General features: G+C 35.9%; 1 protein-coding gene and 1 long non-coding RNA gene across 3 annotated transcripts in view; one reads left to right on the top strand and one right to left on the bottom strand.

The window, feature by feature from the left end:
• Positions 1-979, bottom strand: part of Plppr4 (phospholipid phosphatase related 4) — a 41,868-nt gene extending 40,889 nt beyond the window's left edge. Inside the window, exon 1 of the mRNA XM_015500841.2 lies at positions 492-979. Coding sequence (XP_015356327.1) covers positions 492-713 — 222 coding nt within the window. The 5' untranslated portion in view covers positions 714-979. The remainder of the gene's footprint in view (positions 1-491) is intronic.
• LOC125620111 overlaps positions 1-27,120 on the top strand; it is a 62,108-nt gene that overhangs the window by 28,023 nt on the left and 6,965 nt on the right. The window contains exons 1-2 of one of the 2 annotated variants that reach the window (XR_007351687.1): positions 10,765-10,939; positions 24,916-25,088. This is a non-coding gene — a long non-coding RNA (uncharacterized LOC125620111). Of the gene's footprint in view, positions 1-10,764; positions 10,940-24,915; positions 25,089-27,120 lie in introns of those variants that run through there. The other variant, XR_007351688.1, reaches the window with a different exon arrangement.

Consider the following 27,120-nt stretch of genomic DNA (forward strand, 5'->3'; position numbering starts at 1 on the left):
GGGGGATGTTAATAAAAAAACAACAATCCTAATACTAAACAAACACTTCAGGTCCTCAGAGCCAGGGGCATGGCAGTGTGCACTTGAATTCTCACCCAAAGCTCTCAGAGTTCTAGATACATACTCGGCAGACTAAAGATACAAATCCCAAAATGTGCGCATCATGGCCCCTCTGGGGCACTGATGGCCGTTATGCACACTGGCACGACAGGGCAGGGAACTAGACCCACACTCACACAGGTATCTCTTCCCTGCAGGCCACCCAGCAGCGACACCTCTAGTGGTAATCACCCTAGGCTGGCAGGTATTCACAGGCACACTCAGGGGAGCTTTGGAAAACCCTGGGAGGGGATTAGGGAAAGGGTCGGTCATTTGGGGACAGCAGCGCTGTCCTGGCACTATCTGCTTGCCTCCAATACTGTCCAGGACCTGAATTCACTCCGGCGGTGCCCGGAAGATCTGCATTATGCCAAGGCGGTGGGCCAACTCACCTCCACGAAATAAAAGCAGGGCAGGAGGGTGACGCTGTCCTTGATCACTTTGCCCTTTGGCCTCTCCTTCGCCGACATCCCGGCCGCCTGCCCGGGTCTGCGTCCTCCGCCGGGCGAGGTGTGCACAGTGCAGCCGAGGCGAGCTGCCTCCTCCAGCCGCAAGCGCCCGGCGCGGCTGATGTCACATTCCCCGCGGGCACCGCTGGAGCCAGCGCGCTGCATGCAGCGCCCCCGCCTTCTCCCCTCCCCTCTTTGCAGCAACCCAGCGGTCCCTGAGCCGGCAGGTCCTCTGCCTTCCTTGCTCTGGCTCCCGCTCCTGGTTTTCTAGAGAGAGACGTCCAGCTCCCTCCTCCAAGCTGTTGCTGCAATGGCTTCTCCTCCCCTGTCACCCTCTCTCGGCTCTCCACCGCCTTGGCAAGGCTCCAAGGATGTGGGAGCTTGACGTCAAGAATCGCAAAAGAGGGAAGCTCTCCTGGTGTTTCTGCAGTAGCTTGGCTGAGGTGCTGAGGCACCCAGTCCCCTCCTAGGAAACCACCTGGGTCACTCCAGAAATGCTAACTTGAGGACTCCTGGAGAATAGCAGCTCGGCCCAGCATACCATCCACAACAAGAAAACCAATCTCTACCTTCCTGAAATAAAACTTGCTCTTCTTACTGAAAATTAGGCCCTGGTAAGAACTCACTAAGTCTGGCTGCTCGCCCCTTCTGAGGATCTCTGCCTGGGAGAATTCCTGACACCCACTGTTAAATAGTATCAGCTGTTGGGACATGGTCCCTGTTTTCCAAAAGAGGCAGATGGTGCAATGGACATCCTCATTGCACCCAAAGTCCAGGACATATTCTAACCTTACTCCTAGTACAATGTCAGTGTTAAAAACCAACAAGTCTTCAGATGATTTCTGGTGGTGGATGTGGCTGCTCTCAACTTTGTGATTCTTTTGGCAACTCAAAAGTGCAAAGTGGTTCAGACCAAAGAAAGTTTGCATAACATTAATGAAGATAACCCATTTCAGTTCTCACATACCCTAGGCCATTTCCAACATCTTCAAAATCTCCTTATCAAGCGAGTGATAATCTATTCCTAGTCCATTTTTCAGCTGGCCTTTTCAGTTTCTACTCCAATAGTTCTTTGGCAATATGGAGATCACACCATCCACTAACGTAGTTAAATGTTTCATTGCCGTTACTGCCTCAAGTCCTCATATATCTCTGCCAAAATTGGGGTTCAGTCCAACAGAGTCATCACCATTTCCCCTTTCCCAATTTACCATATTCACCTGCAAAATCCCAGCCCTAGATTAAAGGAAGTCTCAGTTGTTCCAGAACAACTGAAGGTGGCTGGAGAAAAACGTACAATTGCATAATCTTGTCCCTCCGAACAAACTTTAAGCAGGTCCACTACCTACAATCCTAGTGCTTTTTCAGTTTGTTACTATCCCATTCATACCTTCTCTTCACTTCTCAAATTTCTTCATTCTCTGCTAATGGCTTCAAACTCATTTCTTTCATAAAATATAAGTCCTACAAGAGAACTATCCCATCTTCCAGAACTAGTTGCTAGCCCTACCCCAACCACAGCTACCGCCGATCTCTTGACTAGATTGGCACAATTAATAGTCTCTTAACTATCCTTCCAGCATCTTCCCTTACCACCTACCAACTATAAACCAGTCATTACCTAGAATGAAAAGTAAATTCATTTGTGTTATTTCTCTGCCAAAACTTTCTAAGGCCTTCTTCTCACTGTGTTCAGCAGAAAAATCTAAGCTCCTCATCTTTTCATGAGTCTCACTGGCTCTGCCTGGTTCTTAGACCTTGTTCACATAGCTCTATGTCTCAATGGCAAGCGACTCAGTCTAGCTTTGTACTGCCTCAGGGTCTTTGTACATAGTGACTATTTGTTCACAAACTCTATTCTAGAAACATTGCTTGGTTAACCCCTTAATCCATGCCACTGCTCAAATTTTAGCTTATCAGGGAAGTTTTCCTTGACATACTCTTGAAGTAGCATTCTTAACACCAGACTTTTCTTTTACTCTTTATTTTTGATATTATTTTCTTTTGCTTTATAGAACTTATCACTATCTAATAGTTTAATAAGTATTGCCTTGTTAATTTTTTTTTTTCTGCCTTGTCCATTAGAATGTAAACCCCATAAGGTCTAGGACCTTTTCATCATGTGGTAACAGGAACTGTGCTTGGCAAAGAGAAGGTGGTCAGTAAACATTTGTGAAGAAATGAACTGATCAATTAAATTGAATGATGTATATAAAATCATGCAGCACAAGTTCCTTGCACATATTATGTATTCAATAATTGTTGGTTGATTCCATTTGTTAACTGTTATGTAACTCATCATTGACTCTACTTCTCATTACTACCAAAGTTACTTTGTGTGTTGGGGCAGACTTTTTTTAAATTTTCTTGGTAACTAACAAAATTTATAATTCTTGATTAAGATAAAAAGCAAGTTAGAATAATTTTAAGTTGTTATAATTTGTCATCCTGGAAATTGCATTTCTACAAAAGGGGATTTAAACAGGAGACTAAAATTATAGCTTCCTAATTCATTAGTAACAAACTGAAGCCCTACAATAAAATATCAGAGATGCATGCTGAATACATGTTGACAATTCAAGAAGTACTTGAAATATTAGAAAGGAACTCCTCTACCCTCCCTAGCTGGTCTGCCCTGATAGATCTTCCCTCCTTGTTAAGCATCAGGAAATGCTTCAGAATTCAAAGCCAATTCTATTGCAAATCCTTTACTCTTCCCTACCCTAGATTCTCCTTCTTTCTCTCTTTTCTTTTACAATATTGTATTTCTTTTTATTTTATTTTATTTATTTATATGTGACAGTGGAATGCATTACAATTCTTATTACACACATAGAGCATAATTTTTTATATCTCTGGTTGTGTACAAAGTATATTCACACCAATTCGTGTCTTTATACCTGTACTTCAGATAATAATGATCATCACATTCCACCATCATTTATAGCGCCATGCCCCCACCCTACTCCTCCAACAACTCTGCCCTATCTAGAGTTCATCTATTCCTCTCATTCTCCCTCTCCCTATCCCATTATGAATCAACCTCTTTATGTCAGAGAAAACATTCAACATTTGGTCTTTTGGGATTGGCTAACTTAGCATTATCTTCTCTAACTCCATCCATTTACCTGCAAATGCCATACCCAAAGGACTTAAGAACAGCATACTACAGGGACACAGCCACATCAATGTTTATAGCAGCACAATTCACAATAGAGGATAATTCATAGTGGGAAAGGGAGCTGGAGCATGGGAGGAATAGAGAAACTCTAGATAGGTAGAGGGGTTGGAGGGGAAGGGAGGGGGCATGGGGTTATTAATGATGGTGTAATGTGATGATTATTATTATCCAAACTACAGGTATAAAGACATGAATTGGTGTGAATATACTGTGTATACAACCAGAGATACGAAAAATTGTGCTCTATATGTTAAGAATTTTAATGCATTCTGCTGTCATATATAAATAATAAATAAATAAACAAATAGCATACTACAGGGACACAGCCACATCAATGTTTATAGAAGCACAATTCAAAATAGCTAAACTGTGGAACCAACCTAGATGCCCTTAAATAGATGAATGGATAAAAAATGTGGCATAATAACACAATGGAATATTACTTAGCAATAAAAGAGAATAAAAACAATATTGTATTTCTGATCTATATCATTTCACACACATGTCAGATTATTTTACAGGTCCCCTTAGATACTAAACTCAATGATAATGACTTACATTGGGGCAACATCTTGATGTATGTTCCAGGGGCTCTCTATCACAAAGCCACATCCTCAGCCCTCTTATTTGTTTATTTATTTATTTATTTTTAAATTTTGGGACAGAGCCTTGATAAGTTGCTGAAGCTGGCCTCAACTTGTGATGCTCTTGCCACAGTTTCTTTAGTTGCTAGAATTTTCGGCATATTCTACAATTCCCAACTGTACTTCAACTTTTTCATGCACAAAACACTGCTGTGATATGAACAGAGCAAATAATTTCCCTATTTTATATTTTAAAAAGTCATAGATAGAACTCAGATGGAAAAATAAGTAAAAAGTCAAACACAGGTCCAAACCTGTGAAATATTTCAACTCTGCTCTTGATAGCAAGTCACTTAATATCTTTGAGCTTTGGTTTTCTGGTATATAAAATGGGAAAAGTTATTGGCAATATCTGTTGCCATGCTCTGTAGCTCAATTGTGACCATATATGTGAAAGCACATGGTGAATTATAAAAACCAGTTAATCTATTCATCTATCTATCCATCAACCTATAAAAATTTATTGATCCTCTACTATGTGAGAGTCACTTTTCTCCTTAAGTAACAACTGTAAAGAAGAATAAATAGAGTATCTTCTCTCACAGAATTCACAAATGACAATGCAAATGCAGATGGAGTGAAGAAAGATCAAAGACAATAACTTAGTCATAATAAAACAAATAATGTTCACTATAAACTAGTGCCTTTTTTAAGTGCTTGATAAGTCTTTTAATCCTTATGATGTGGGTACCATTACCATCATATGTTACAGTTAAAGAAACTGAGACTCCAAGAAGTTATGTGTTATTATATGTAAGAATAACAAATATAATTAGTGAGTCTGAGATTTAATTAAATTAAATTAATTAATTTATTTATTTAGTACCAAGGATTGTAATCAACTGTGCTTAACCACTGAGCCACATCCCTAGGCATCCCCTTTTTTATTTTGATTTTGAGACAAGATCTTACTATAGTACTTAATACCTCACTAAGTTGATGAGGCTGGCTTTGAACTTGGGATCTTCCTGCTTCAACCTCTGGAGCCTCTGGGATTACAGGTATGCATCACTGCACCCAGCAGGACTGAGAGCTTTTAATCCAGAAGGTTGTTCCAAGTTCTAGGATCTTAAGAGTTAGTTATATATGCTGCTTCTGCTAACAAATTATAGCTTGTAACATACATTACTTAAGAAACAATTATGGTGCAGTTGTAACTGTGATGAGAAACTTCTTAAGTGTGGTGCCCAAGGAAGGTCTTGACTGTTTTGACACTCAAGTGACTTATATCATTGAGGCTACCAGACAACATTCCTGAACTAAAATCTGTGCTCCATCCCATCTTCCCCATGTAAATGCATATTTGGATGTTAGATGTTGCTGCAGGTATGCTAATTGTATCTCTTTATATAGTAATAGTAGCATTCAAGCAATTTAAGATGCCTCACAGAATTTGAACATTTTTAATGAAAATTCTCTTCCAGTACAATCAAATGAAAAATGGCACCCACTGAAAAGTAGCACCCTGATATGTTACAAGACTAAGGACTTCACAGCACAAATAACCTGCAAAAAAATATGCCTGAAAATGTACTTGACATCACTAGTAAAACTGTCAGAGTCCTTAGATAAGAAAGAAGTAGTTTTTCTATGTACTGGTTTTGGATGCCAACAGCCAACTACAAACTTCTTTTCAACCTCCTGGCAACTATTCATTCTTGGGGTATTTGCATGTTGTTTATCTTTAAGGTCATAAAACAGTGTATTTAATTTAGCAATGTATTTCCCAAAAATTAGCCTACTCCTCAGCATTTTAAGGAGACAACAAAGTAAGGTTTTATTGTATTTTCTAGAATAGTATGTCTTTGAGGAACTGAATATGCAGATGTGTGAAGTACTGATTAGGAGATGTGAAGATAATGTTCCCTCTCTGGCTTTACCCTGGACTCATTATCAGGCTGTGGATAGAAATATTTTAATACAGGAACTCAGTTTTCCCATCTAAAAAATGAAGGAGCTAGATGGGTGAAGTGGACATCTGCTGTCTGCTCAGGATACATAGTTTCTTGTTTTTGTGATGGCTTCTTGAATTTTCAGAATGTAAGTTCCCACTCTCATAGTCACAGCTAGACTGTAAGGGGAGGTGTTCAGCCCTCTTCAGGCAAAGAGCTAGGATGGTGAAGCAATCTAATTCGACTGTGTTACCCCACAAGTTGAATCTTCAAGGGAGTGATACAGAGAAAATTCTTGTGTCAATTCATGCAAGAAGAAAAAGAATGGTGATTAAGGCTGGTCTTTGATTCTCTAAACTACCCTTTCCACTTTTCTTTTCAGAAGTCTGGCTTTTCTACTTTCTATTGTTTCTTTGCACCTAATCATTTCCTTCCAGATAAATCCCTTTCCCTTCCCTTCCCTCTCTTTCTCCTTGTCTCCCTTTTCTCATTAATTCAGACAGAATTCATTTTCCATGCCTGTAAACAACTTGAAATTTCCAACTAATACAAAGAGGTCACTTATTAAAGGATTAACCGAAGATTTATTTCTAGTTACTTTAACATTAAGTTTACCTAACAACAATTCTGGCAGGTGATTTTTTATTAAAAGCAGAATTCTATATTTTTTTGCTATCAATGATTTTGTCCACCCTAGTCTCCTATGACTCCCTAATAGAACATTAGGGAGTTTTATACAATTCTCATGAGCTCCCTCTCCCAAAACATGTCTTCTCTGAGAGACAGCCAGAGCTACCCCCCCCCCCTCCAAGAAATTCCATAGCAGTTAACTCAGGGAAGGAAAAGAAACCTTAGATTGTGGAGCTTGGCTGTGGGTGTGCATTGGCATGTTAATGTGTTGGCATGGATTAGGATCATCCCACAGAACCTCTCAGGGGATTAGAAGGGTCTGAGTTTTAGGAAGGCCCTGTATTTAGGGCCTCAACTCACATTGCTTCTTTGCAAGAATCCTGGTTGGAGGTGGAACAGAGTCTGACAGCTTGCCTTGGGGGCCACAAGCAAGAGAGACAGAAACTGCATCTGAACCTGCTGCTCCACCCCAGTATTGAACATAGCCAAGAAGGAGCTCCACCATTTGGAAATACACTGAAGGTACGACTGTACAGCCAGTTGCTGGGCACAGTTACTGCCAACAGGGCTCCAGGTGTGACTTGGGGGTGAGGTGTAAAGAGTGAAGAAACCCAGCTACCCCCTTATAAGTGCAGCTAAGGTCAATGACTGTATCTCCTTTTACATCTGGTAACCATCTATGGGTGACAGATGTGTTTTTTTCCATACATTTAAGCTAGCTGCATAGCACTTGCTTTACAAATATATCACATTCTACAAATAAGGGCATCATTTTTATTTTAAAACATTTCATAGAAAGAAATTTAATTATATTTTAAAACATTCAGTTTATCATAAGAAATTTAAATGTTACTGTTGTCAATGAAAGCAGACCTGTGTAGTTTCATGGGTTGTTGTATTTTTAATGACTGTAAAGCAACAATGTCAGATTTTATCACCTACTTGTGCAGTCTCTCTCCAATGGTGACTACCAAGAATGTAAAGAAATTAAAATGAAAAATTCTGTGAGAAAATGTATGTAGCCATTCTCTGTATAAAACTATATTCATGGAATTAAGATTAAGTTTTTTATTTAGAAATCAAGTAGATTCTATTTGAAAGTATTATTTTTAATATATTTTCCTAAAATGTGGTTTTTTTCATGCTTACATGTTATTAAAATGTATTTAACTGTTTTCTACCAAGTTCTGCTTAGCTGACCCTAATTCTCTTTCAACTTACCCTAATGTGCTATATTATACACTACTTTGTGTATGAAAGCATTAAGAAATTCATGCACATAAATCAGCAATTCCTTTTCCTCCATTGTCATGTTATGAAAATAGTTCTCTATATTTACCACTGTCTTACTGGGAAATAACAAGAATCGACTAATTAAAATATAAAATGGTCCCATCCACCTGTCTAAAAAATCTTGTTACCTTCTTTGATTTATTTGTGACCTTGCCTCCCTCTTTGTTATGTCTCCGTTTCTTTGTGTTTTTTTTTTTTTTTTAATTTTCAATAAATTTTTCTCTTTGATGATTTTCTCTTCCATATCTCCATGGGCATCCATTTATACTTGGTTTCCTACAAAAGTCCAAGCTCCAAGCTTCCAGTCTCGTTCACTGCACAACACCCCTCTGCTCCACTAGGTACTTCTGTCTCAGCTACCCAGCTTTGAGCTTTATTTTCCCCTTCTAGACAGTGTCCTCTCCTCTGAGAAATATGTTGAAGCCATACGCAGGCCAAGTTTATTTTGTTTCTGTGCTTTCTATCATGCCATTCACTTTTGGAATGTAGTTATATCTCACATTTCTGAATTTTATGCTTGCTACTCAGATGTCAGAGACCTTGCCCTCTCTCTTTTTCTGTCTCTCAGAACACAAGTAATCTTTATTATGCACTACACAATATATTATGAACTGTTTTTTTTCTATTTGATATTTTCTTTTTTTATTGTTGGTTGTTCAAAACATTACATAGTTCTTGACATATCATATTTGACACTTTGATTCAAGTGAGTTATGAACTCCCATTTTTACCCCGTATACAGATTGCAGAATCACATGGGTTAAGAAATGAATTGGAGAAATGACAAAGTCATCTTTCCTCTGTCCATCCCCTCCTTTCCATTTCCACTCCATTTCACCATTTTGTTTAATTCATCATTATATCTATGACATTATAATAGCCTCCTGGCTAATTTTCCTGACTTCAAATATTCCTTTTCTGACCAAGTCTATAATTTTGTGCCAGGAAAATTCTCCTAAAGCACAATTTCAATCATACCACTCCTTCACTTAAAAATACTTGTGGCTGGCTCTCCATTGCCTAGAAAATTATATTTAAAAACTTTAGACTGATGTAAGGTCTTCCACAGTCTGACACCCACCAATCTTTCCATCTCACCTCCCATTCTTTCCTCTAAAGACACTAACTACAGACATCACTGGGTACATGGTATTACATAAACCATTTTCTCCTGCATTATAGCCTTTTACGTGCTCTTCATTTTTCCATTCTTTAATTTTCAAATCAAAAGCAGTCCCCTTATGAAGTTTCCTTGATCTTTCCCAGCTCTGTGATCCTTTAGGATTTCCTGTGGAAACTTTTTGGAGATCACATTATATTCTGCCCTGATTATCTTATTTTTCCCCAAATGTACTTTGCTCCTTGGAAGTATGATCCATGTCCAACTCATTTTTTTTCTTTTTAATACTTAGCATAGTATTTTGGACATATCAAAACTTCAGTGAATCTATATTGAGTAAATAAATTTCATAATTTCTACTCTTCCTTCTATAGTGGTCAGTAGAGCACTAGAACAATGTAAAGCTTCTGAATGAATCATTGTCAATTAATGTAGCATTTTATAATTTGTGATTCTGTTGGGATGAGCATGCTCTTTCTCTCTCTCATTTTCTCCCACAACAATTTGAGAACACTGACAAGTCTCACAAGAAGTGTGAAAGGAGTCTGACATGTACAAATGAGAACCTATATTAATTAGCTCAGAGTGCCTCCTGCTCTCTCAAAGCTTCAGTAATTATCCCTTGGTTGCATAGCTAGAGGTTGTATTAGAAATAGTCCTACATGAGAACTTTCAACATGTCTCTGAAGCTACTGAGAAAAGTGCTTTCAAGAAAATACATGTTAGTCCTCCCTTTTTTTTCTTTTCCCAGAACCTAGCCACCCATATCCTCTCTTAAATATTTTTTTTCCCAAATTCTCCTAAATTCTACAGAAGATTCACTTTCCCTTTGCACTTTTCCAGGGTTGTCTTCATGCTATGAAAGCTCCAAATGTTTTCTATAACACGCATGTTAGTTGTCTGCCTTTTCTATATGTGTGTCTTGAATACATCTTCCTAGCTGTTCTGTATCCCTTAAGTGGTTGTCCTTCTCTGTAGACAGGGAGTTATAATTTATTTGTCAGAGTAAACTACAATTTCCCTATATGCTTCCTTGACTGCCATGCTGATAATCATTATTATCACAACCAGTTCTAAGAAAAATCAAGACCAGCTGATTTTAGAAGGAATTAATACAAGGAAGCATCATCATGGATTGAAAAGCAACATATGATGATGAAACTCAGGGGTTCCTAACCTTTGCTGACATTCGTACCACTTATGTTCATGCAGTATATTCTGTAAGGCCTTATGGAAAGAGCTGAAGCAAGATTGCTCCTAGTATGAAAGTACTGTTAGGGTTTATTTCAATTTCACAAAAATATATAGAAAACATGAAATTATACACCTAAAATTTCTTATTTCTAATACACACACACACTCATTAATATTTGAAAAATAGCTATTTTCATGCTGGAGTTGATTTGATTGACGAAACTTATGTAAATATGATTTTGTACAGGTGTGGAGTCACAAATGGCAGAGGAGCTCTGGCCTTCTCTTTGCAAATGTGGAGATGGTGCTCATTTAAACTCTCAGATTCATTGACTCATCTGCTATGTAGAATTGTGTACTATTAATATATAATTCAATGAGATATACTCTTACAAATTTTTTATGAATTGAGAGAGGACTTCTTCTCCAAATACAAGGTAATATGTGATTCTGGGACGTGGGGACATTGTCATATTTCACAATGCTAATCATGGGTGAGCACAGAACTGAAGTGAGGTCAACATACAGTTCCCTATATCCTCTGGCCTTGGAGATCTATTCGGAGATGGTCATAAAACCAACAGGAGCCTAGCAGAGTACCCTCCCAGGAGTTTCATAACTAGAGTCAGTGGTACAGGGAAGAGTGCCCTTCTCTAAGGTCATGTTTCCTCAGTCACATGAAGAAAGTCTCAAGTAGTAGATAAGCATGGAAGGGACATTAATAGAGAAGAAGAGACACCTCAGGGTTTTTAGTCCCTGAGTCAGCCACCCAGGAGAGCTCCAATGTCACCCCTCTGAGGTTCAGCCATGTAAGTCAGTAGCCATCTCTTTCCCTAACAATATTTACCTCAATTATTTTTCTTTAAGTTCCTATTACTTTTAGTCAAAAATTTCTTTGTAATATACATTCTATAAAGTTCACTGAGTGTATATAGTTGAACAAATGATTTTGTATGAGTATTTTAAAGTATGAGGTGTTAGCAATCAGTGTCTAATTGATTTCAAGCTACACTCAATCCTGAAATGTGTCATAATAGACTACAAATCACACCTTAAGGCAAATTATGCATCAGTGCATCATTTGGTGCCACCCACAGCTTTCAGGCAGGTAATAACAAGGATGTGCATCAACCCCTCTTAAATAGTGATGTGGAGCTTCACTAATTGCAGGCATGCACAACTTGTCCATGTGCACAACTCACTGAATGGTGAATTGGCAAGTTCTGTGGTGGGCCTGCATTTACAAGGGGATGCCAGAGAAACGGTAAGTAGAACAGAAGCAGCTTAAAGGAGTCAAAATGTGAAGTGTTGGCATACTTTGCATTTTGAAAAAATCGAGTTTCTCTTTAACTTAGAATGTCTAGCCCTTTCAGAAAGGGCTTCTTGCTTCCCAAGAAAATGATCTCACATTTCTGGGTGAGATTCCTATATAAGTCTACATTTTAATTTTATGAAGAAAAACTGCAGTGTCATTCCACAGGCCAAAAGAGAAGCCATCTTGAAGCAGGTCTTTGCTTTGGAAAGAATTGACCTAGGTGAAACTAAGTTAAATAGGAGACCCATCATCCTTAGGGAAGGGTGTCAGGCAACTTTCTGTCCCAGGAAGATGCTTCTCTGTTTCCTTTATATGCTAAGAGATAAATCTGTTTTATATAAAGTTAAAATTGTTATGTTAGAAAGACATTCTTACATTTTTATTTTACTGGTTAAAAATTAAAGGTCTAAAAGATGGCCCTAAACAAGAAGTTTTTGACAGGAGACAAAAGACTTACCAGAAAGACTTATCAGAAGTTTGCTGAATTTGGTGATCTCAGTCCAAAACCAAAGAGACTGGGAGTTATTTAGGAAAGGCTGGTTCTGGAGAAATTTATAACAATGATTGAAGCCTCACTGGATTGGCTCCCCTAGCATGGTATGTTTTGAGGAACAATAATGAGCTTTAGAACATGAAATGAGAGACCTCTAAGCTGATGGTATTAGAAGAGGTGTTGCAGCAGCCCTCACACCATTAGAGAGAATCCCAGCAATTTGGGCTAAGTTGCACTAGACTGTGGAAGACTAGGGTGAGGCATCAATGGAACAAACATTCCACAGGAAAAATGCTTTTCCATTCTCTTCCTTCTGGCATTAGAAATGAACTGAACCCTTTGTACAACAAGTAAGTCTTTAGAGATCCTGGATCCTTGAAGAGCAGGGGTTACCATATGACTGCTCACAGACCAAAGTCAGCTTACGTGTATTAGTTATGCTATTTGCATTTTGGAAACACAAATGCACCCATTCTTTTTTGCATGCATTAAGATTGCATTGGCAGTGACAGAGTTGAGTAACTATGACAGAGATCATGTGGTTCACAAAACCCCAAACTTTTACTCTCGGGTCCTCTACAAAAAATTTGCTGATTTCTGATGTTTAATAGCTTCCACCATTTCTTTCTAGTGAGACTGAATTTTAGTCCTTAAGTTTACTCTGAGCCTAAGTAGTTGTTCTTATTGCCCCCAAAATGAATCATGACTTTCCCCTCATATTTCATTTTTCACTAAGCTCTCCTGACTGAGCTCTTGAAGAAAATTCTACCCTACCACAATATCTAGGGAGTGTCTCTTTACTGTAACAGTCTATGAATATGAATATTTAATAAAATGAATTTTTGACATCACTACAGACACACATGACTAACATGAATGCAAAATAAAACCAAAAGTTTATTTTTATAAAAAACTGACAGAAATTAAAAATATCCTCTAATATACCATAATAGAGAATAGAGTAATATTTTAATATGACATTTAAGTTTCAGGCATTCATTTGCCTTTGCAAATATCATTCAAAGAAAATCTTAAATTTCTAAATGTCATAAAATGGCAAAAGGCACATTATACAAATATCTCCAACTTGTTCAATCTGTGATGAGTTCTTTGAGAGTTGTTTAAAATGGCATGCTAATCAGATTAAATTAACCAATATTTCAGGGAAAGCAGATGGCCCCTTGGTCTTAATGTCATTTAAACACTGAAACCACCTGCTGAAAGAAATATGATTAGAATTAATGGAAATAATGTTGCTTTCTATCATTGACCAGTTATTCATTGCCATTATAGCATGACATAATTTTTAAAAGTATATATTCTGAATATATACACTCACACATACAAGCATATTGATACACAATGTTTGTACATTAAAAGGTAGCTACATTCTGTATGTCTATCTATACTCAATGAAATTTGGGGAAAAATAAAAAAATTAATAATTCAACAAATATTAATTGAGAGATACTATAGTCTGAATATAGTCTGAGTGTCCCCCAGTGCTTCATGTGTCAAAATTTAATCCCCATTGTAAGCTACTCAGAATTATAATACCCATTGAGAGTAGAAAATGATTCCGACTATGGTGTTTAAAGTTGGGGTCTTTAGGAAGTGCTAAGAATTAGATAAGGTTATTGGGTGAAGTTCAAATAAGTCCTGGTGACTTTATAAAAAAAGGTAGAGAGATAAGATAGCCACACAAAAAACTGAATGCTGCCCATCTCTCTCCCTGTGGTCACTTTTAGAAATATATTCAATACATCAAAATACCATTATTTTATACTTACCTTCATCTACCAATAATGTAAATGAAAAACAGAGACTTCCCATAATGGCAATTTAGATGACACACAATAACATGCTTGATAAGAACAGCAAAAAATATTAGAAATGATGAAGAAAATGTCCTCTAAATAGCATGGAACATCCACCAAGTTAGTGAGGACTTATGAAACTTAGACTAGTGAGAGCACAGCATCACAAAGGGGTGAACTGGAAATAGACACCAGAGACATAAGCCCAGGAGAGGAAGGAACTCACCTGAATGGGACTATAATACCTGGGGGGTGGGGGAGCACTCACTGAAAGGTAGCTGAGCTTTGGGGTTGATTTTTGGAGGTGGAGATATTGAACCTGAGCTCAGTAAATGACAAAGGTAGGAACTAGCACAAGTACCCTTGTTTGGAACAAACATCGCAGAAGCTGATTCTGGAAGGATGATATTAATATTACTTGGAGGATCATTGTAGGCAGCTCAGAGAATCTCCAAACCCTCATCCTATGCTACAAATGCCCAGAGTTAACTGGAAGCAGTAAATGAACTCCTTCCTGAGGAAGATAATAGCACACTAAGCCAAAAAATTCTCTAAAGATATTTTCAAATAAAATTAGCCAGCAAATAATTTAAAATTGCAAGGTGTATATTGAGTTAAGTATAAATGATCCAGAATTAGCAGAAGTAATTGAGAGTAACAGATCCAAAAGAATTACAAATATTTGAAACTGGGACAAAACATTGTATTCATGGAGAAAAGTTAAACTTTAGGTTTTATTGTTGTTTATTCTTTTATATCTTGTGAGGGAGTTAGGCTTGCAGATTTTAAGAGAAACTGGTGTATAATTAAAAATTTACATGAATAGATTTAGTAGCAGATTAAACTGATGAACATATGAAGATGAAAACAGAAACATGATAAAAAGTAATGTATTAGTCAAGAAGAGGTTAAATAGATCTAGAGAATTTTAATTTCTCTGTATTTATGATGGAGGTCATAAAGAGGAAAAAAATTAGCAGGTAGAAAAAATGAAGGGCAAGAAAGAGAAAAAAATGGAAAATGTAAATATATGTAATATATATCGATACGCACACTGAATACAATATGTAATTGTATGTATATATAATTTTAAGACTTTAAATTTACTGTTATTTAATTAAAATATGAAGACTAACATATAAGTTTTATAAATTAATTATTTTCTATTTAGAGGAGATCTTGAAAATGCAAAAATGTAAAGAAAGGCGAGAGTAGCCATACAAAAACTTAGCCAAAAGAAATTGATGTGGATATATTAATTACAATGCTATAAAAAATGTACAGTTCCTTGGAATTAACCTAAAGTTTTGCAAGACTTCTACAGTAAAAGCTAAAACACTTTAATGAGGTAAAATTAAGGCTTTAATATTAGGAGAATAATACCATGTTTATCAATTAGAACAATCAAAACCACAAAATGATTAATCCTTCTGGACTCATGTATAAATTCAAAGTATTCTCAAAAGAAATCCCAAAATGTTTCTTGGAAAAACTTGACAATGATTTCTAAAATCTGTATGAAAATTTTACAAAGGCCAAGAATTTAGCCTTTGTTAAAAAACAATTTGTTGATTAGACTTGATAGTCATTGGTTTCCTCAATCTCTTAGACAGATGCCAAAAAGATATTGTGAAGATATAACAAATGACTTTAGACTGGGTCTTATTTATCCATTTAGATGTGCTTTGTATACCAAGTAAAATTTATATGCTGTAAGTGTGAAAGTAACTATAAAATTGTAAGTTATTTATATTTGAAGTCTTCCAGTAACTACAAATAAAAACATACACATTTATGCCAAATCTGTTTCAAATGCCAAAGTACTTTAAAATATGTGACATAAACAGAAATGGACACTTGTGAATTATTACACATAAATTTGTTGTAATGTTTTGTGGTAAGTTATTATGTTCACAAATATCAATTTGATCAAAAATATCTTCACCTGGGGAGGTTAAATTGGACCTAATAAGTGAAGCCAGTTGTTCAAAATTGAACATAAAATTCTAGATTGCATTTTGGAATCTGATATACCACAAGAGTCAAAGCAACTGAAATTTACAAGTCTTTTGTGAGGTTGTAGAAAGCTGGTTGTCTATGAGAAGCTGAGAAAGGAGAACAGGTGGTGTCTGTAACAGGTGCTTCCTCAGATAGAGGAAGGAGTTTGAAAGGCTTGAGGACTTGAAAGTGATTTCTTTACAACCATACAATAGTGAAGTCTTCATGTATCCACCATGATATCCATTCCTCATTTTTGAAGACCTCAAATATAAATAATATGATAGAAGGGAGCACATAATGTGATCTGCAAAGAAAAAGGGCAATGCCAAATTCTTGCCCTCATTTGGTCTACTCTCATTGTTACCAAGACTTTACATTTTGAATAATCTCATGATATTCAATTGTTTCTCTTTAAACTGACATATACTTACTGGTAGAAATACCATTTCAAAGTCCCCCACATCTCCATACATGACTCATCTTTCCTTATAGAATACTCTTTCTCCTATACTTTGTTAATTTTATCTAGCCCTCTGAGACACTTTTCTCATTTACCTCTCTTATCTACCTGAGTCCTGCTAATTTCTTGAGGTATTTTCTCATTTATACCACAATTACTAATACCCTAAACTCTTCTTACTGAGAATACTGTAAGATTCTTCTGTTAACCCAGCTTCCAGTTTTACTTCTGAATAATCACCTTATTCTATTGCCAGAGTGATTACCCATAAAATCCAAACTTGAGCATGTCACATACCAGATGATCATATTTTAATGTGATAATGTTTAATTGTATAAAGCAGTGATTTTCAAACTTTTTCCTTCTTTATAAGAGAACAAATTTATATACAACTAAAGAAATAAATTTGAAAACTACCATTTTAATTTTTAAATTCATGTGAATTAAGATGTCACTCTATTAAGATGTAACTACTTGCCATTTAAACCTGTTCACTTTCTCATTAGCCATCAGTACTTCCAATGACTTCTTTCCTCCCCTCTCTACTATATACATAAAAACTCTAGGAAATTGCCCAAAACTGAGTAGTACCTTGGCTTATTAGATATCTTATACACATTGATACAATTGTCACCTCTGGTCCCCACACATTTAAGAATAATGAGTATACAATGATAAATTCAAGATTTTACTTATACTTTTATTCTACTTTCAAAATTGTGAAATAAAAGCACTCAGTGAGAAAATATAAAAGATGGATATGAGTTACAATTATATTAACTCCTGATTGACTATCAGGCCAAGAAATAGAAATTTTCCAGCACACTAAAAACTTTCTGTGTGTCTGTTTTTGGGGGGTCTTTCTTCTTGTACTCAACATGATGGTTTAAAATTAATCTCTGTATAATATGTAAATATAGTCCCTTTTTTCTGTTGATTTTTTTGTGTGTGAGTATTCCACAATGACTTATGCATTCCAGAGATTATAGACTTTTAGATAGATAAGTTCCTGTTTCTAATGATTATAATTGATGCTAAGAATAGACCATATAAGTCTCCTTGGGTGAATGTGCACTACTTTCTTTAAGGTGTGTATGTAACAACAAAGATGCTAGTCATAGAGAATGAATATTTCGATTTTACTACATAATTTCAAACTGTTTTCTAAAGTTGTAGTACCAGCAATGTGTGAGAATTCTCATTATTTCACAGGCTAGATATTATGATTCTATTCAACTCTAACAAATACAGCTGACTATTGGTGGTTTCTCATTTTGGTTTTACATACTGTCTTTTCTGCCTGCTCAAGTCTTTTGACAATTTTCCTATAAAGGATTTTTCGTCTCTCTCTTTTTGTTTGTAGGTGTTTTTTTGTTTGTTTGTTTGTTTTTTTTGTACCAGGTATTGAACCCAGGGGTGCTTAACCACAGAGTCATGTCCCCAACCCTTTTTATGTTTATTTATTTATTTATTAAGACATGGTCTCACTAAGTTGCTTAGAGCCTCTCTAAGTTAATGAGGCTATTGAACTTAAGATCCTCCTGCCTCAGCCTCCAAAGCTGCTGGGATTACAGGTGTGCTCCACTGACTCACTTGAAGGTGTTTTAAGATATATTTTCTGTTGTTTTTTTTTTTTGCCACTTTTATCTTGCAAATATAGTCACTTAAAATTTTTAATGAAAGTATCTCTAAATGACACTGTGAAGTTCTAAATCTGAATGAAGTCCACGTGATTAATTTTCTCCTTTAACATTACGGCTATTTGTGTCCTGTTTAAGCAAGTATTTTATGTTCTGAATTATAAAGACTGTTCATTAATGATTTATTAAAATATCTAATATATAGGCCTTTAACTCTTGGGGTTAGTTTTTTATGCAATGAGATATAATATTCATTTTCTCAAAAGATACTCAAATGTCATATGATCGTGTATTGAAAAATAAAGGTTTATTTTTTGCCTAGCTGTAGTTTCTTTTACAAAAATCAAATATTGATGTCTACATGTTTTTATTTCCTGAGAATTCTATTCTATTCCATTTATTTGTCTATCCAAGCACTAATGACCTGAATGGTATCATTATCACATTATAGTAAATCATGATTTAAAGTAGAGAAATTCCCTTCCACCTGGTTCTTCTGCCACACTATTTTCCCTTGCAAATCTAAGAAAAAGCTTGTCAAGTTCCACAGAGAAAATAAGTGAAAAATCAAAAATATGGCAAGACTTTTTTTTGAAACAGCATTGAATTTGTAGATGAATTTGGGGAGACTTCACCTCTATTATATTCAATCTTCCAATCCAGGGACATAGTGCATCTTTCAAAATAATTATGTCCTTTTTAACATTTTTCAATGGTGATTTTATAAGTTATTTTTTGGTAGAGGTTGTTTTTTTACATCTCTTTTAAAAATTTATTTGAGGTATTTGGCACTGTTGGAGTACATGGCATGTTTAATTTGTTATTACTATATGAAAATACATGTGATAGTTATTTATTGATTTTGTGTCCAGCAATGTTAAATCTCATAATGTACCTATAGCTTGCTTCATATTAGAGACTAATGCAGTTTTTCCTAAATTCTAATCTTTTCATGATGTTTCTATTTCTTTAAACATCGAAATGTACATTTTATATTTTGCCTCTGATGGCTCCATTATTTGAAATCCTATTGATCTTTTTCTATTGTCTTTGTTTTTCTGGTTCTCACCTTCAACTTTTGCAGACCTCATTGTTTTTTAGTGGGTTGGTCACCATAATTGAAAAGTTGTTTTTCAGGATCCTTAAACATTTATATATAATGTAAATTCTGCCATAGTTTTTGCAGAGGCTTTGGTTGGATGGCATCATCAGCCTTAAAACATCTTCACCTAAAGTAAAGTTGAGATTTCCTCATCTGGTATTTGAAATAGGGCTGCAATCCCTGGAAGGGCAGTTCTATTTCTGATTGACCTTTACCCTGAGGAGGTAGCCTCCTGTAATTTCAAATTTGGGGGAGTTGAAGACAATTCCCACTTGATGCCTCTTCTGAGCTTTGAGTCTGTCTCTGCTATTCCACAAACTCTCAACATGTGAGTTCTGACTTTCCAATAAGTGTCAACAAGTGCCCTACAACCTGAGGTAGCTTCTGTGCTCAGGTGATCCTTGATTCCTTTATAATCTTGACACTCTATTATTAGCTTTATGTATACATGAAATGAACGCACATATACAAAAGTGACTTAATACCAGAAGTTGGGGTTCCAAGTTTGGAATAGAAATTTCATTAATCCATCATGAGCTTAGTTTTCTTTTATTTTTACTCTTGCATTTTTGCCTTGCTCTTATTCAGTCACAAGTTGGTTCCTCATTTAAAAATAGGGCAAATGCCTAACTGCATCAAGGGAGGATAATGTTTTCAAGCTGGGCATATTGTCTGACCCAACAAAAATCACAATTTTAATATCCAGGTAAGCAATTAGCAGTTTCTGCCAAGAATTTTTTTTTTATTTTTTTTCAGTTGTTGATAGACCTTTATTTATTTATATGTGGTGCAGAGGATCGAATCCAGTGCCTCACTCATGCCAGGCAAATGTGCTACCGCTGAGCCACAGCCCCAGCCCAATTTTTTTTTAATATATATTTTTTTTGTAGTTGTACTTGGACACAATACCTTTATTTTACTTATTTATTTATTTTTATGTAGTGCTGAGGATCGAACCAAGGGCCTTGCACATTCGAGGCAAGCGCCCTACCACTGAGCCATAACCCTAGCCCCTCTGCCAAGAGTTTGTGCAGATAATTTGTGAACTCTAAAGCAACAGATAAATGAGATAAATGTAAGGTAATATTTTTATATTTCTAAAATATGTTATCTTGAATCAAGTGTAGGCATATTTACTGGAATACATATAATAGTTGGGAGAAAATTTAAATTCTACCTAATCCCATATAGGAATTAGAAGCAGTTTATTTTTTTTCTTTAACATCACTAACAGATGTTTGATAACCTATAGATGCCAATTATTGCTTTGAGGTTAAAAAAGTCATCTGGTGGATTGTAACACTACCTAGCATATTTTCCAGAAAACATACCTGTGAGAACACAAAAATAAGTAATAAATTAATGAAAATATAAAAGCTGAAAATTATAAGTGTTGATCTTTGGTTAGAATTAGGATGAAATTTCCATTACTTGAGAAATGTTTTCAATACCTCACTCATGCTTTGTCTCAGGAAATCAAGTGACCCTTCCCATCTGAAAAAAGGTGAAAAAAAATTCTAAATTCCTCTTCAGTTGCATAGTTTCTGGTTGAAGCAACAGCTTTTTATAAACAGGAAAATGCGAGACTTTTTTTTTCCTTTGGAATTGCTGTTTATTGTGGGACTGTCTGAATGTTCCTACAATTCAGACTACAATTCCCATAGAGCAATAGCATGAGATTTTGCAATATAGCATTTCTTTCTTTCCTCCCTCCNTTTCTTTCTTTCTTTCTTTCTTTCTTCCCTCCTTTCTTTCTTTCTTTCTTTCTTTCTTTCTTTCTTTCTTTCTTTCTTTCTTTCTTTCTTTCTTTCTTTCTTTCTTTCTTTCCTTCCTTCCTTCCTTCCTTCCTTCCTTTCTTTCTTTCTACCAGGGATTGAACCCAGGAGTGCTTTACCACGGAACCACATCCCTTGCCCTTTTGTATGTCTTATTTTGAGACAAGGTCTCACTAAGTTTCTAAGTTGCTGAGGTTGTTCTCAAACTTGCGATCCTCCTGCCTTAGACTCCTGAGTTGCTGGGATTACAGGTGTGTGCTACCCAATTCAACATGAATTCTGAAAAATTAATTCCTCAAAGTAAAATATGGTGAGCAAAAAAAAAAAAAGCAAAGGAAATCTGAAAGATATATCAGAGCACATGCTAAGTATTGCAGTTTTCCTGGATTCCATTAGGTTGCCTTTGGACAGCAGGAGTTGAAAAGAATGCACTTCAGAACAGCAGAACTTCACAAATGCTTGCTTTGTACACAGTGAAAATGATGAGACAGATATGTAATATACTAGCACTCCACTCATCCATTCATTCAGTAAACATTTACTGAATGTCTAAGCATGTGAGGGTAGTCTTAGTGTGGAACATATGGCAATAAACAAACAAGGGAAAAAAACTAAATTTCTTCCCTTCATGGAATTTACAATTAACAGAGAGATAAATGAATATAAAAATAAAGATATGTCAACTTTGAAGGTGATGGGGTAACAAAAAAAGACAAGAGAGATGAGCATGGGTAGGGAAGAAGTGGTTGCTATTTCACATTTGAAGTGGGCAGGGATAGGCTACTTGATGAACTACATTTGAGAAGATGGCATACAGGAAGGAATCTAGCATTCCATGCTAGTTTTTATCCTGACAGAAGATCAAGTGCTTGGCACTTGCCAGTTCTCCACCTGGCACACAGTTCCTTAAGCCACCAACATAGTACCTCCTTTACCATCTTGCATTTTCAGGAAGAAAAATCAGACCATTCTTAGACACACAAAAGAATCAGTGCTGTTGATAGACTTTTCAAGAAGAAATATAAAATGCCTATTACTATGGTCTAAATGTTTTTGTTCCTAGTTCCCATCCTTGATAAATATGTTTAAACCTAACCCCCATGTGATGGAGTTAAGAGGATATCACCTTTGGAAGGTGATAATGTCAGGAGGTAGAGCCCTCATACATAGGATTAGCACCCTTAATAAAAGAGACTAAGAGAACTCATTTGTTTCTTCCATCATGTGAAAATACAGCAAGAAGGTTTCAACCATGAATCAGGAAATAGGTCCTTAACCCAACACCGAATTTACCAGTGCTTTGATTTGAACTTCCTGGTCTCCAGAAACGTGAGAAATAAATGTTGTTTACAAGTCCTTCACTTTATAAAAATTTTTAATAGCAGCCAAATAGACTTATAAACTATCTTTTAAGTGTTATAATTTGAGATAATGATACCTTTATTTAATAAAACATAAACTTAAGCCTTTGAGAAACCCAAAGCATTACTAACTGATAAAGCTAGGAAGTGGTAAATTCAAAACCACCACTTGGAGATATTTGTGAAATTTTAAAACCATGATGTTTTCCTTTCCTGGGGCTGCCATTCTGCATATCTGAAAGTGAGACTATTCACTGTGTGTCCTATATCCTGGCATGATTATCCAGATGCCAGCAATCAAAAAAGATGAAGCAATACACAAGCCATTCTACATTTGCAGTTTGTCACTCTCTCATGACTTTCCCCATGACACCTTGCATCTCTTTTCATAGTCTACACTGACACATATACAATTGCCATGCAATTACTTGTATACATGTTGGCACCCCTCACTGGACTACTTAAGGACACACATAGAATATTAATCATATTTGCTTCCTCAGTCTTATATAAATATTTTTTGATAAGTGAATTAATAGATTTTTAGAAAGTACAAATTTTATTAGATTTCCATTTTTTTGGTGGATCTCTGTATTCCTTTTCTCACATATTTCTGAGTCTGTCTAAAACATGTGACTGAATATCATTTAGCATCAATTGCCAAAACAGCTTCAAAACAGTTTTATCCACTTATTTAGGGCATACTTGTGAATGGCCTTTCATCTGGCTTAAGTGGCCATTCTTCTAAGAGAAGATGACATTGTAATCATAACCATACATCTGGCCAGACACAAATAGTCCATTGTTTCCCTGAAGCCAAGTAAAGAGCTTTTCAAACTGTTTTTCAGATCCATTGAAGGCAGAGCGTTTGAACTTAACTTCATCAAGAGGGGTTATGCCATGAAGAAACTGTACTAAAATTTGTGATGATTCTGTAGGAATATTATCTTTCTTATTTGTAAGACACATGTTAATTTTATAAATGCCAATGCATAAAATCTTGCAAATACAGGAAAATATGCAAAATAATCCACTATATGGTGGCCATCATTAAAATATTAATGTATGGTATACATAGTCTTTAAATTTTATTGAACATTTAAGACATTATTAAATGTTATTATCATACAAAATCTATAATTGCTGGGTACCTGCCTATAATCCTAGCAACTTGGGAGACTGAGGCAGATGATTATAAATTCAAGGCCAGACTCTGCAATTTAGCAAGACCTTGTCTCAAAATAAAAAATAAAAAGAACTGAGGATATAGCTCAGTGGTAAAGCACCTCTAGGTTTAATCCTCAGTACTGAAAAAAACAGTCTATTTTTTTGTTGTTGTTGTTGTTTTAGGATTAATTTCTAGTGGAAAGATTGTTTAATTAGTATATTGAAAAGCTAATATCATGGTACTTGGAGGGTTTGATTGGCCAAGCCAGTCTGTGTCAGTCTTTCATGACTACTTTGATGGAAGTAATACCTGTATTATCCCATTCCTTCTCTGTGTCAGTAGTCCTATATTTGTGACTGGGATTCTGATGGAAAAAATACTTACTCATGTTTCATCTTTCTCCTGGGCATAGTTGTGATTTCAATTTCCTCCAGTCTATTTATCTTTCAATATAATCACATGTGCTTTATTTCTAGACATTAGAAAAATTATTGGTTCTTAAAATTCTTTTTTTAAAAAAGATTTTCTTAGTTGTAGATTGACACAATACTTTTGTTTTATTTGTTTATTTTTATGTGGTGCCAGGGAATCAAACCCAGTGCCTCACATATGCGAGGCAAGTGCTCTACCACTGAGCCACAACCCCAGCCCTTAAAATTCTTTATTAACACTGTTATAGACTATTTTTTAAAGAAAAATTGAATTAGATAATCTCAATGGAATCTTGTCAACAAGAAGAGTCAAATGCCTGTCGGCTCACCATGCTGATTCTGCAACACAGAACAAGGATATTGGTGATGAAAAGTGTTGTTGACCTGCTCCTCCAAGTTAAATACTAGCTTTGACTAGAAGGTGTAGGGAGAGCCTTAGGTGTTTGATCTCACCCACCTTGAATGGAGTGTCCATAATAGTAAGATTAGAAGGAGAAATGAGGGTGTCTGTTGTGACTCAAATGCCACCAATTCATGTTGCTCTTTACAAATTCAGTAGATTTTCTTGATTGCATATTTCTCTGTCTTCTGTACATCCTAAGGACAATGTCTAGAGATTTTTCAATGATTTACCCAGCTATGACTGTTTCACTGGGCAGAAGAGTCTACTGCTCTTTTCATATTGTCATTCTGTAAATAGTTCCCTAATTTTTTTTTAGCCTCTAAGCTTTGAGGTGGTTCTTATGCGACAAAGGATCTCTAAGACAGCTGTGATTATTGTTATTATCATCATGATTATTACCACTATTACCATTTATTTCACTAACCATATCTATTGTACTCTCAATAGGTACTCAGCACAACAAAGATCTATGGATATAGTAGAAGACACTGTACACATGTGTATTTAAGAATTCAGTTGGGGACACAAAAGGTGTTCATGAAATGTTGGAAGGAGGGGCAAAATTATTATTTATCAAATACATTCTATAGGCGAAGAGATATTTTCTCAAAAGCAGCAAGGTAAGAATAAGTTCTCATTTATTTTTAAAGAAAATGAGATGATATCTTAGAGTAGTTTTGATTTGCATTTCTCTAATTGCTAGAGATGATGAGAATTTTTTCATATATTTGTTGATTCATTGTATATCCTCTTCTGAGAAGTGTCTGTTCTGGTCCTTGGCCCATTTGTTAATTGGGTTATTTGTTTCTTTGGTGCTTAGCTTTTTGAGTTCTTTATATACCCTAGAGATTAGTGCTGTATCTAATGTGTGAGGGGTAAAAATTTGCTCCCAGGATGTAGGCTCTCTGTTTACCTCACAGAATGTTCTTTGCTGAGAAGAAACTTTTTAGTTTGATTCCATCCCATTTATTGAATCTTGGTTTTAATTCTTGCTCTATAGGAGTCTTACTAAGGAAGTTGAGGCCTAATCCCACATGATGAAGATTAGGCCTACTTTTTCTTCTATTAGACGCAGAATCTCTGGTTTAATTCCTAGGTCCTTGATCCATTTTGAGTTAAGTTTTGTGCATGGTGAGAGATAGGGGTTTAATTTCATTTTGTTGCGTATGAATTTCCAGTTTTCTTAGCACCATTTGTTGAAGATGCTGTCTTTTCTCCAGTGCATGTTTTTGGCACCTTTGTCTAATATAAGAGGAAGACAAACAACAATAAGGGTTGGCAAGGATGTGGGGAAAAGGTACACTCATACATTGCTGTTGGGACTTCAAATTGATGCAGCCAATATGGATAGCAGTATGGAGATTCCTTGGAATTCTGGGAATTGAACTACCATTTGACCCAGCTGTCCCTCTCCTCGGTATATAACCAAAGGACTTAAAAACAGCATACTATAGGAACACAGCCACATCAATATTTATAGCAGCACAATTCACAATAGCTAAACTGTGGAGCCAACCTAGATGTCCTTCAGTGAATGAATGGATTAAAATATGTGGCATATATACACAATGGAATTTTACTCAGCAATAAAAGAGAATAAAATCATGGCATTTGCAGGTAAATGGATGACGTTGGAGAAGATAATTCTAAGTGAAGTTAGCCAATCCCCAAAAAACAAATGACGAATATTTTCTCTGATATAAGGAGGCTGACTGATAGTGGGGTAGGGAAGGGGAGCACGGGAGGAATAGATGAATTCTAGATAGGGAATAGGGGTGGGAGGGAAAGGGAAGGGGCAGGGGATTAGCAAGGATGGTGGAATGTGATGGACATCATTATACAAAGTACATGTATGAAGACACTTACTTTTTATACAACCAGAGATATGAAAAATTGTGGTATATATGTGTAATAAGAATTGTAATGCAAAAAAACAAGGTACATGTATAATGACATGAATTGGCATGAGCATACTTTATATACAAAGATATGAAAAATCATGCTCTATATGTGTAAAAAGAATTGTAATGCATTCCACTGTCATGTATTTAAAAAATAAAATCTATTAAAAAAGAAAAAAGAAAATAAAACTCAGAGGAGTTGAATAATTTGCCCATGGCTGGCTCCACAGCAAATTAAAGCTAGGGATGCCAAAAAGATTTGAGTGAGTTAAGTCTATGACCTTCTTTCAACTTAGTGAAGGTCAATTAAAAAAAGATTGCAAGCAAATGTAGGATAGACTGGTTGACAATATAAATATATGTTTTACAGGAATTTAAATTAAAAAAATCCTTTTGATGCTAAAGTCCTATTGAGACTTAATGAAGGAAAAAGGAACCTAGTTCCACTTAATATTAATCAGGAGAGAATGGATTGGCAGAGAGATTTATTCTGGAAAGGCAACACCTGAGAAGCAAAGGCATGAGGACAGAACATGAATTGATTTGTGAAGGCTAGAAGGACATGTTTGGCCAGAATTAAATATTTTCGTAAGATAGGTGTTTAGTAAATATCTGGCCTCATGAAATAGTACCTGAAGATCCATTGAATAGATCATTGGATCTATCAATACAGGGTCACTTGGTTATCTCTGGAATGTGAACATAATCTAAAATTGAACAAGAGATCAGGTCCAGAGAGACAAGTACTGTA

Source organism: Marmota marmota, unplaced genomic scaffold (genome assembly GCF_001458135.2).
Source record: "Marmota marmota marmota unplaced genomic scaffold, marMar, whole genome shotgun sequence".
Lineage (NCBI taxonomy): Eukaryota > Metazoa > Chordata > Mammalia > Rodentia > Sciuridae > Marmota > Marmota marmota.